The 12,422-nt window shown below is 36.2% G+C and overlaps 1 protein-coding gene and 1 long non-coding RNA gene across 3 annotated transcripts; both read right to left on the reverse strand.

Moving 5' to 3' along the window:
* Positions 1-1,904: 1,904 nt before the first annotated feature.
* Positions 1,905-5,143, reverse strand: LOC148915042 (uncharacterized). 2 transcript variants are annotated; one of them, XR_016122431.1, is made up of 6 exons: positions 4,780-5,143; positions 4,505-4,686; positions 3,735-3,957; positions 3,381-3,636; positions 2,360-2,508; positions 1,905-2,272 (listed from the first exon to the last, which is right to left on the reverse strand). It is a non-coding gene; the product is annotated as an uncharacterized LOC148915042 (long non-coding RNA). The 2 variants fall into 2 exon arrangements; XR_016122430.1 differs by having other exon boundaries at positions 1,905-2,508; positions 4,780-5,134.
* Positions 5,144-7,896: 2,753 nt separating this feature from the next.
* LOC148915043 (uncharacterized) lies at positions 7,897-9,261 on the reverse strand. Its single transcript, XM_089043388.1, has 4 exons — positions 9,038-9,261; positions 8,615-8,767; positions 8,374-8,402; positions 7,897-8,150 (listed from the first exon to the last, which is right to left on the reverse strand). Exons 1-4 carry the CDS (start codon positions 9,259-9,261, stop codon positions 7,897-7,899), a joined length of 660 nt encoding a protein of 219 aa, XP_088899514.1.
* Between the last annotated feature and the right edge of the window lie 3,161 nt (positions 9,262-12,422).

The raw sequence follows: 12,422 nt of genomic DNA on the forward strand, positions 1-12,422 counted from the left end.
AATTTTTTTTATGAATTGTTTAAGATAAAAACAATAAATAGTCAGAAAATAACACATGTCGCCATATTATAGGCCTCCTATCAGAAACACTGACATAGTTCCTTTAAGAGGCTAACACATGTCAATCCATTCTATTTCATAGTATTTCTTTAAGATTTAACTTTTATGATTCATAATAAATAAATTTAAAATAAAAAAATATAGCGAAAATTCCTAGAAACTCCTTGTGACATTCTCTTAGCCTTAAAGCTCAAAAAATCTAATTTTGAATTATAAAATACAAAGTAATAACAAAAACTCAATTTTGTTTATAGACAAATCCGACGGAATGAGAAGCCTCTAAAAAAATAGTCGAACAATTCCGACCGAATGAGAAGTTGCTCAGAAATAGTCAAACAATTCCGAGGGAATGAGAAGCTCCTAGGAAATAGGCAAACAATTGCAACGGAATGAGAAACCCCTCGGAAATAATCGTCTTATTTCCGACAAAAATAGTTTTTGTCGTTAATAAAATTAGCGCCAAGTTTTCCCTCCAAATAAATTACATTTCCGACGACCTTATAGACTTTTTCCGAGGGTAGTTCCTTTGTCGGAAATAAATTTCAGCCCCATGAAATATTTCCAACGGATAACATTTTTTGGTCGGAAAAAACACTTTTACCGAGGGAGTTTCGGGACCCTCGGAAAAAGTTGGTCGGTAATGACACTTTTTTTTGTAGTGGATGGAAGCAGATGGGTGGGTGTGTGGATGGTGAACAAACGAAGTTATTGTGCTGTTTGTGAAGGGGGGCGTGGCCTTTGATTTCTTCAAGGTCATTATATTGAGTCACGCGAATCTCTGCAAAGATGTTTCAATTTTCAATGGACTGGTCTGTGGCTGTGGTGCTCGAGAGATGCGAGTGCTTGCCAGCTTTCTCTGACTGCTTTCACTTCTCTGCTATTTCTTGTCTTCTTCAGTATTGAAGTGCATAGTGGAATAGTATACCACTCCAATTTATACGTACGTAAAAGTTATAAGAGTAGCTAATAGAAATGTCCATGTCATTATTATATTTTAACATAAACCCAATCATTCTTCAACTCCTATTTAAAAACGTTGTCATGTAAGATAATATTTATTTTAGTATTATACACTAAATTACAATATTCTATGCCATGTAAGATAATGTTTACTATGTTTTTTTCAATCTTTCCTCTCAATTCTTTCTTTCAAATTTCTTTATTTGAAGATTTTTTAGATCAATACATCGGTCATTGCAGTGTAAATTTGTATGTGGGCTTTGGAGATAGTATTTTTTATCAACTATTCCAGTGACGAGTGTATACTTATTTTCATAAATAGAAGATGAAATGTTGTTGAATAATATTCAACAAAAAAGAAAAATACTTATACTAATAAAAGCACATTAGAAAATCTTTCTTTGTCTAACTTAAGACCCTCTTTAGTTCACGGAAAGGATTTGTTGGGAGTTGAAGGTTCAAGATTCATTTTTCATGTGTCAGTTTGTGTAGGAAAGTAAAATAAACTTTGTTTAATTTTTAATTATACCTATGTTAGAAATCTGAACCAATTAAATAAAATAGGATGCATTTACTACTACATATTGTAGTTCCAAATTGTTAATTTGGACAAAATGGTCATGAAAATGTGCATTTAATGGTGGAGTTAGTTTCCCTTAGATGTTCTAGGACGCATGTGCGCTACATTGATGTATTCAACGAGTGTATAACCTTGGTTGACAGGCCCGGATAGTCTTTGAAATTTCATCGTGATTGGGTTAGATCATTGCAATTGTTGGTCTTTAAAGAGGAATTCTTAATAAACGCAAGTCAACAACTATTATGAATTAAAGAAGTTAATCATTTAAAAACTAGCTATTTTCGGAAGAATTAAAACTACTTAGTGAAACTAAAACGCTAACTAAACGAATTAAATAAAGGGGCTTTACCATATAAGGACAAATAGGAGGGCATTAAGACAAAATTGTTCAGCCCCTAAAAATTTAGACAACCTAGTCCAATCACTATTCGACATTCGACATGAAATAACTTTTATGTCACTCATTGAGAGTGACATTGAACAACTCTCGTGTCACTATCCGACAATGACATAAGAGTTATTTTATGTCACTATCAAACAATGACTAGACATGTTTGTCCAATTTTTTAGGGGCTTGATCATTTTAACATTTTGTCTTGTGTGAAGTACTCTTTTTTATATAATCATTTTATGTACTCTCAATTACAGATGGCGAATAAGTTGCACATCAACCTGATTTACCCAGACAATAGACATATCAGCAAACTGATTATATTAGATTTTCATATGCCTAAGATTATCATTACAAACTGAACTAACCTCACGGTTCTCGAATACTTGGCTCATTAGCTCATAAAAACGCGGCAAAGTGTTGCTCCTCCAATGTAGTATACGAGGATGTAGGCATTATGTTCGTGCACCACCAAATGTAGTGCAGCCAACGCTGGAAATACCTCATAAGCCCAAATCTGGTTTGAGGAAGAAAAGCCTTAGAGATCACATGCTATAAGCTTAAATAGGGCATGAAAAGCCAAGCATACAATAAAGAGAAATAATTAGCATGTTTTAATTGCAGTCTAAACCTTGCCCTATGATTGACAAAAGTTCAAAGAAATACAGGCATCTAGAGATGCATAGAGACTAAAAGTGGTTCGGGCCACATTAGTCATTAGTCTAAGAGCATTCAACACAAATCAGGAAAAAATTGATTTCCTAATATCCAATATCCCCCCCTTACATAAAGGGGTGCAAATTTAAACTTGTTTTTCTAATAACTTATTTCTATAATGAGGTAATTAGTGTTAACTTAGGGTTGTTGATACAAATACACGGGGCTAATCATGAATATTAATGATATCATATTCAGCCAAAAAAGAATAATATTAGTAATTAAACAACATAAAACCTTCTGTTCATTTTCTATTGTTAAATTCCCCTCTACCCCTGACCCCTGTCCCATCATTTTCTCCCTTTTCCCATCAATTTGTTAACTAAGCAATTATTTTATTTCTGTTTAGATTTCTTTTTTTAAATACCACAGCCGGCCAGAACAGCCACCCAATTTGCTCTCTCTCTCTCTCTCTCTCTCTCACAAAAAATATCTACCAACACACACACACAAACACAATATCATTAGTCAAAAGAATCTATCAAAAAATAATAACAGTGGACAGAGTTCCTTTTCTTTGTCTTCATCCTTCAACAGCTAAACCAATCAATCCCCCCAAAAAGTAATAATTACAGAAAATAAACATGAACTCATTACTTTCGCTGCTCCCTCCCTCCGCCCCAAATTATCGTAAACAAATGAACTTTAACTAAACCCTGGAAAATTGCTCACCTGAAGTGCAAAAGCAAAACCCTTGAGGTGGTACTCTCTTGGTCTACCAGTTGCCGTTGTCTTTACTTTCTTTTCAGATTTTTTTTGTTTTCGCAGCTTTTTTGGGCACTTTCACTCGCTGGTAATCTGCACAAAGTGCCCTCGAAGTGACGCATTTGTCTTCGCATAACACACAACACCCCATGGATATTTCCCAAACTCTTCAAGGTCTTCCGCCAACTTCAAATATCGCATGTCAATGTGGACATGTTTTTCACTGCCCAACAGCACAAACACAGCGAAGTATACGAGATTAGTTTTTGGTATTGAATGATTTCAAACAGTAATGAATAGTTGAGTAAACACAATTCTTACGAAGATGAACTTTGTTGAGCACATTCTGTGTCATCCTTAAATGAAAACTGATATAGATTTTGCAAAATCCAATTGAGAGTGAGTTCTTCATTTGGGGACAAATCTTCCTGTACAGGTGTAGGGGGCCTTCCTTTTGCTTCACAAGTTTTGGTATTTTTCTAGTTTCTAACAACGCTTGTGTTTGAGGTCTGATGTATCCTAGCCACCCTTCAACAATATTAACCTGTTTAAAGAAGAATAAAAAAAAGAGAATTTTTTGGTAAAATAGGTACTTTTTGATCTTTGGCCTTATGTTAATTAGATGAAATTGTATTCATATCTTCCAAATTAGTAAAGTATTTTGCATTTTAAAACTAAAGCTCTCTAAATTTAATCTAAAATTAAATACCAAAATTTATAAAATCACTTCTATTCTCCTAATCCTACACTTTTAGAAAATTAATGCACACACATCACACATGACCAAGGACAAGAATCACCCTAAATTAACTAAAACAAAAACTGGTCATTTAAATATATATGTATATTTTTTAAATCAAACTCAATATTCATTGTCATCCAGATTCCAGAATGCATGAAACGAAAATTTGGAAGTGCAAATTTTCAACAGAAAAAAGAAAAAAAGAAAAAAAGAAGACAGAAAGCGCAGATACAACAAAATGGAACAAAATTCCATAGAGATGACAATATTCACTAAAACATTCATATAACAATTATTTATTATTTGAAAACCAAAACAAAAAGAATCATAAGGTTGAAACTTATAGTACCTCTTGTTTTCCGAAACCGCCCAATCCAAAACGCTCTCCTGATGCCATAAATAACAACATATCTTTTTGGAAAAGAAGTTGGAGGTTGTTGGTTGCATATATAAGAGCAAAGCCCTTACAAATGGTTAACATCATCAATCAAAATCTGACCCTACCCTTAAATTTCTGCTAACCCACTGGAACTGCAAGAAACACGACGTCAATATGTTTCACTTCCTTCCAGCATGAAACGTTAAAAACTAAAGAAAAAGACATGTATTGCAACATAAAACTACCTGAATTTCTTTTTCTGGTTGGAGTTTCCCGACTTGATGTATGAGACGAAGATAATTTGGGATTCTTCAAGTTTTTAAGCCAGAAAGATTATCCAAAAATTAGAAAAGGAAAGTGTATGATGGAAGCAGATGGGTGGGTGTGTGGATGGTGAACAAACAAAGTTATTGTGCTGTTTGTGAAGTGGGGCGTGGCCTTTGATTTCTTCAAGGTCATTATATTGAGTCACGCGAATCTCTGCAAAGATGTTTCAATTTTCAATGGACTGGTCTGTGGTCTGTGGTGCTCGAGAGATGCGAGTGCTTGCCAGCTTTCTCTGACTGCTTTCACTTCTCTGCTATTTCTTGTCTTCTTCAGTATTGAAGTGCATAGTGGAATAGTATACCACTCCAATTTATACGTACGTAAAAGTTATAAGAGTAGCTAATAGAAATGTCCACGTCATTATTATATTTTAACATAAACCCAATCATTCTTTAACTCCTATTTAAAAACGTAGTCATAAGGACAAATAAAGGGGCTTTACCATGTAAGGACAAATAGGAGGATATTAAGACAAAATTGTTCAGCCCCTAAAAAATTAGACAACCTAGTACCACTGTCGACATTCGACATGAAATAACTTTTATGTCACTCATCGAGAATGACATCAACAACTCTCGTGTCATTATCCGATAACGACATAAGAGCTTATTTCACGTCACTATCAAACAACGACTAGACATGTTTCTCCAATTTTTAGGGCTTGACCATTTTAACATTTTGTCTTGTGTGAAGTACTCTTTTTTATATAATCATTTTATGTTAAATAAACAAACTAAACTGAATAAACAAAACATTAACTAATAAATGAACTAAATAAAGGCCCAGCCAATTAGAAAGAGTAATACATGTCCCAAAAACAAAAATATTTATACTACTAAAATGTATGCGAATTGGATATTTGTTGGAGCTAGAAACTCCCGTAAGGTTTTCCATATCTTTTGTGAGTTTGCCTTTTCATATAATTAATAAATAGAGTTATATTTAAATTAAGATATTATGAGACTTTTATTCAGATAATGATTAAATGAAATAATTGTTACAGGAGGTGGATATATCCATTATCTCCACGTTTTGGCTAACAGTTGTCTCTTAATAGGAGAGTCAGTTGTAAAGCAACTTGTATAAAAGGCTTGGTCTCTGCTCTCATATTCACACGTTCATATTCTATATGCTTGTCCTATTGTAAGCCTTGATATTTTGGAATACTTAGAGGAGAAGATCATCTTGTATATCTGATTATGGCTAATTCAAGTAAGTCTTATTTCTAATTGTTCTATTGTTTAATTGTCAAATTTGTGTTAAGGTGTGGTTTAAGTGCTAAATTGGTTCAAGATTATTTTGCATATAGTAAACGTCTACAACTCCATCTCGCAGCTGTAGCCTTGCCAGCTCTCTTCAGTAGGGGTGGCATGGTCCGGTCCAAATCGGTTTCATCTTACATTGGAATCGAAATTGATACTATTTAATCGGTGTGATTTGGTCCAGCTTTGGTGAAAAAATTATGAAACTGGCCGATTCGATTTAAACCAATTTTGATGCGGTTTTCGTCTTTTCGATTTTGAACCTGATTTTTTTTTTTAATTTTACAAATTCCAACTAAAATTTTATTTTTTGGTTCACAAAAATCCAATTTCATGCAAAAAGAGATGATTGGGCCTAGAAAAGAAAGGTGCTTTGAAGTTGGGCTTGGAAACCGGTTTGAATCAATTCGGTCCGGTTTGTTGACTTTTTAGTCAACATTGGTTTTTTTCCAAATTTTTTCCATCTGGTGCGGCTTGGTTTTCCAATTTTCAGCTCTAGATGCCCACCCCCAATCTTTAGTTCGTGCCGCTTTTTTCTCTCCTACTTAGTCGACTTTTTTTTTTTTTTTATAGAGGAAAAGGGATTTCATTCATAATTCTATAGATTCATACAAAGATTAGAATGAGAATAGTGACCTCATTAAAACTTTCCTAGGAAAACCACATGGGAAAAACCTCAGGGTAGGAAAGAGTACTACTCATGCCACGGACTAACAAAAAAGTCTAAAACATAACCAAACAAAAAACCACTACAATAAATAGAACCAACTACCACACTACTAAAAAACCAACATAAGAGACCCAGCAAAGATTGGTTTAGGTGCGGTGGATCTGCAAAGATGGGATGATAGGCCACTTCCATCCCTTGTTTGTGTTGTGGTTTCAAACGGTCTTCCTAGTCTAGGGGAGGCCCCGAGCATAGGTGGGTACAGTCGTCAATTTCTTTCATCACAATTTAACAATAGCAAAGATCTAGAGCCAATTTCAGTAAAAACGCATGCACTGTTGGTGAATCATATAAGGACACAATGTAGAGATCCAAAAAACTTCCATATATTTCTTGGTCTTGCAACATATTTCCCTGAAAAATTCTATATATTTCTTTGATTTTTGTAAAACGCTCATGTATATATCTGTGATTTTGGTTTTCAAACGTACCTTGAAAAAACAATCACATAATCAGTTTGATATGTATAGGACCGAATGACACTAATAACCATCAAGATACGTGATTAATTTATTATCTAATTTAGAAGACACTAAAAATTGAATCAAAAGCTTGGGGAACTCATCAACATTGTATTTTAACTTTTATACTTCTTATAAAACTCTCATGTATTTATGTGATTTTGGTCTTGCAACGTACTGCTTTGGAAAACAATCACATATTCTATGATCTTATTAAAAAATAATTAGGGTTTAAATTGATATGTTTATTCTTCTCTCAAGGAGGAATATATATGCTACATACAGAGTGGGTACAAATAGCAAATATGTACAAAATCTCCTAATTCTACTCAAATTAGATAATTACAATAAAATATAAATTCTATTCCTAATAGGAATGTTGACTCACGTCAACACTCCCCCTCAAGTTGGTGCATAGATATCGGTAATGCCTAACTTGTCAAGTGAGTCTTCAAATCGGCGCTTTGACACGGCATAGGTTAGCATATCTGCAAGCTGCTCTGAAGAAGGCACAAAAGGTATAGAAATTAACTTATGCTCCAGCTTCTCCTTAATGAAATGCCGATCAACTTCTACATGCTTAGTTCAATCATGTTGCACTAGATTGTTAGCAATTTCAAATGCAGACTGATTATCACAGTAGAGCTTTGTAGCAGCATCCGGTCTAAACCCAATTTCAGCAAGTAACCACCTCAACCACAGTATTTCACAAACTCCTTGGGCAATCCCTCTGTACTCAGACTCTGCAGAGGACCGAGATACAACGTTTTGCTTCTTGCTACGCCATGTAACTAGGTTACCACCAACAAATGTGAAGTAACCTGATGTAGAACGTCTATCTGTAATATTTCATGCATAATCTGCATCAGTGTAACCTTCTAGATCCAAGTGGCCATTTTTCTTAAATAATAAACCTCTCTCATGAGCAGACTTTAAGTAACTCAAAATACGTATCACAGCAGCCATATGATCATCACTAGGGGAATGCATAAATTGGCTAGCAATGCTTACCGCATATGCAATATCAGGGCGTGTCAATGATAAATAAATCAACCAACCAACCTTTGATACCTTTCTTTGTTAGTTGGGACCTGATCCACATAAGTACCAAATTTATGATTCTCAACAAAAGGTGTATTAGCTGGTTTACTGATCAAGCATTCCAGTATCTGGTAACAGGTCCATGACATACTTCCTTTGTGAAAGAAATAAGCCATGTTTAGATCGAGTGACTTCTACCCTTAGAAAATATTTCAGACTGCCCAAATATTTCATCTCAAATTCAGATGCTAAACGCTTCTACAGTTCCTCGATTTCTGCAGTATCATCACCAGTCACAATCATATCATCAACATAAATAATCAATAAAGTCACCTTACCAGCCCTATGTTTAATGAATAGACTATGATCAGTATTGGCCTGTTGGTAACCAAACTTCTTCATAGCTGTAGTCAATCTGCCAAACCATGCTCAAGGAAAATGCTTTAACCTGCATAACGCCTTTTTAATTTGCACACGCCTCGTGTCACTGGTAACGCTATGCCCTGGTGGAAGACTCATGTATGCACTTCTTCTTCTAGTTCACCATGTAAGAATGCATTTTTACATCAAATTGCCTCAAGGTCCAATCCAAGTTTATTGCTAAGGTCAACAAAACTCTGACAATATTCATTTTAGCCATAGGTGCAAAAATATCATGATAATCAACTCTATATGTTGAGTGAACCCCTTAGCTACTAATCTTGCCTTGTTTCTCTCCACAGTACCATCTGCATTATATTTAACTGTAAACACACATCTGCATCCTACAGGCTCCATTCCCTTTGGTAGATCAACAATGTCCCATGTATTATTTTTTTGCAACGCCTCCATTTCAACATTCATAGCTTCAGCCCACTTTGGATCATTAAATGCCTCCTCAACACGGGTTGAAATTTTAATACTATCCATTCTGGCCACAAAAGCTTTGCACTTAGGACATAACATGTGATCAGACACATAATGGGCAGTAGCATATCTTGCTTTGCCTTATGGTGAGTAACGATCAGGTGGAACCCCACAGTTCCGTCTAGGTGGTAAAAATTAAGAATTATCAACAGTATGAATAGAAGCACTTACCTAAGGATAATCCAGAGGAGTAGCAAGTTCAGCTAGTGTAGCAGGTTCGGCGGTGTATCAGTTCAACAGTTTGGTCGGTTCTTCCTTTTGTATCAAACTATCCAATATTACTCCCCCTTGTAAATCTAGCCAGTTATGTCTTTCATCCTCAATAAAGGTAACATCCGTAGAGACATAAAGACGTCTGGCTACATGATGATAGCATTGGTAGCCTTTCTGATGATGAGAGAAACCCAGAAAGACACAGCGGAGATCACAGGGGTCTAGCTTACTCCTCTGATTTTGATAGAGGTGAACATAGACGACACAACCAAACACATTTGGAGACAAAGTCAACATAGAAGAGGCAGAGAGATGATGGGTCAGTACCTACATAGGAGTTTGGAAATCCAAAACTCGTGAAGGTAAACGATTAAAGAGATAGACTGCATAGGTAACAACATCGATCCAGAACTATTTTGGAACTGACGCACCAAGCAGAAGAGCACGGGCAACAACAAGGATCTGCCCATTTTTACATTCAGCAACCCCATTTTGTTGTGGTGTTTGAGAGCAAGTAGTCTCATGGAGTACACCCTTAGTGTGAAAACAATGGGATAACGCCGAATTAACAAATTCTGCACCATTATTAGATCGAAAAACCTTGATAGGAAGCACAAATTGGGTTTGAATCATCTGATAGAAACGCTGAAAAATTTCAACCATATCACTTTTATTTTTCATCTCATATAACCACATCATACGAATGCAATCATCCACAAATAATACAAACCAGCAAACTCCTAAGGCTGTAGAAACAGGGGAAGGTCCCAGACATCGAATGAACTAAATCAAATGGCATTAGCCGTTTATTACACTTGGAAGGTAGGATACTCGATGACTGTTAGCTAAAATACAAGTCTGACATTGGAAAGCGGACTCATTGACACTACTAAATAATGCAGGAAACAAATGCTGTAAATATCCAAAGGAGGCATGACTAAATCGGCAATGTAGCAACCAAATCCGGCAATGCTGAGAAGTTTCGGCGCTACCAGCACGAAGAACCCGACTAGTTGCCACATCATCCACATAATAAAGCCCCCCATTTTTAGTACCACGACCAAAGATCTCCCGAGTCTGGATATCCTGTAGTAAGACAAAAGACGGATATATAAGTACAACGCAGTTTAACTGCTTATTAACTTGCGGCACCGATAATAAATTACTAAACAAAGATGGAACCAGTAACACTTTGTCGAATGGTAAAGCAGGTGTTGGAACTAGCCCCGTGATAGGAGCAAAGCAACATTATTAGCAATGTAACATGATCACGATGAGGCGGAAGAGTAGTAGAGAATAAAGCGGAATTATACGTTATATGGTCGGTAGCTCTGAATCAATAATCCAACCTATATCGCGGGTATCATGGACATGGAAAGCCTTGCCAAATTTACCTGGAGGCTGAGGTGTTGGAGTGCTTTAGACCGCGATCAAAGTCGAGGAGGAGTAGCGATGAAGGGGGCCATGCCCAGTGGTGATGTCACCAAGTAAGGGCAACAACCACATGAGTTTTCTTGTCCATTGTTCCCTTTAAACGCCTCCACTCCTTCTTTCAACTGCACCCCATGCAATGCCCAACAGTGTCGATTGTATGTCTCTTTTCACTACAAAGTGATCACACTTTAGTTTATTTTTTTGGGTATAAGTCGCAACAAGGCGGAACAGCAAAGAGCCAGACCAAGGCCGAGAAACCAAAGCAATGTTTTTGGAAGCAAGCGCAGAGGTTCCCAATCTTGGTGTCGAATCCAAGCATAGTAATCTGGCGTTGAGCCTCTCGACGAACCATAAAAAATACATTTTCGATACTTGGAACTTTATCACTCTGTAGAATATCAATGCGGACCTTGTCATAAGTATCGTCAAGGCCAGCCAAAAAGTCATACACGCGATCCGCCATAACAAAGCATCCCGAAAAGTCTTCATATCATCAACACACTTCATCCAAACGGACGTCTCTTATCCAATTCAAGCCAGATTGCCTTAAGTTTGGCAAAATAGGTAGAGACAGGACGACCCTCTTGCTTGAGACGGGTAGCCTGGCACCGCAGTTCATAGAGTTGAGATATGTCAGAGCCATCAGAAAAATTTGATTAACAACATCCCAAATTTCCTTAGTAGTAGGTAGAGTATGAAACATATTCAACAAACTGGGTTCCATAGTTCGCAGCATCTAACTTTTCACAACAGCATCAGCAATTTTCCGCATTCCAAATTTTGGGTCTTTGGAATCAGGGGCATCAATGTCGCCAGTCAGGTAACGCAATTTGCCTTGTGTAGTACCATGGAGTTCGATCATCGAAGCCCATACCTCATAGTTGGATCCATTCAATTTGAATCCCATAGGTAGGTTGGTGGATGATTCGGTATGAACTGTAATAATAGGAGTAGAAGAAGAAGATTTAGTGATATTTGACATGGTGATAGATGGCATTCGGTGGCGACGACGATAGTAAGAGATATAAGACGACATAAGCTTAGGTGTATAGGCTAGGTGAAGCAGAAATATGTATTTTTAGGATTAGGGTTTTGATGTTGTAGAGATGGATCGGAACCCGCTCTGATACCAACTCAAAAATAATTAGGGTTTAAACTGATATGTTTATTCTTCTCTCAAGGAGGAATATATATACTATATACAGAGTGGGTACAAATAGGAAATATGTACAAAATCTCCTAATTTTACTCAAATTAGATAATTACAATAAAATATAAATTCTATTACTAATAGGAACAAATTCTATGCCTAATAGGAACTTTGACTCATCTTTACCTTCATACGTATATCCCTTTAAAACCCACCCTAAGGCTCGAATCTAAACAATTACACACAACGTAGCAGTCATCACACCTGATTCTGTCACATTTTTTCTTTTTGAAAAGGAAATTAGATTAAAGAACAAAGCCCCAAGGGCAAGAAGTACAAAGTAAGCCTAACACATGGCGGAGAAGCT

The sequence above is a fragment of the Prunus mume genome, linkage group LG8, assembly GCF_029339155.1.
Source record: "Prunus mume cultivar Tortuosa linkage group LG8, ASM2933915v1, whole genome shotgun sequence".
In the NCBI taxonomy this organism is placed as follows: domain Eukaryota; kingdom Viridiplantae; phylum Streptophyta; class Magnoliopsida; order Rosales; family Rosaceae; genus Prunus; species Prunus mume.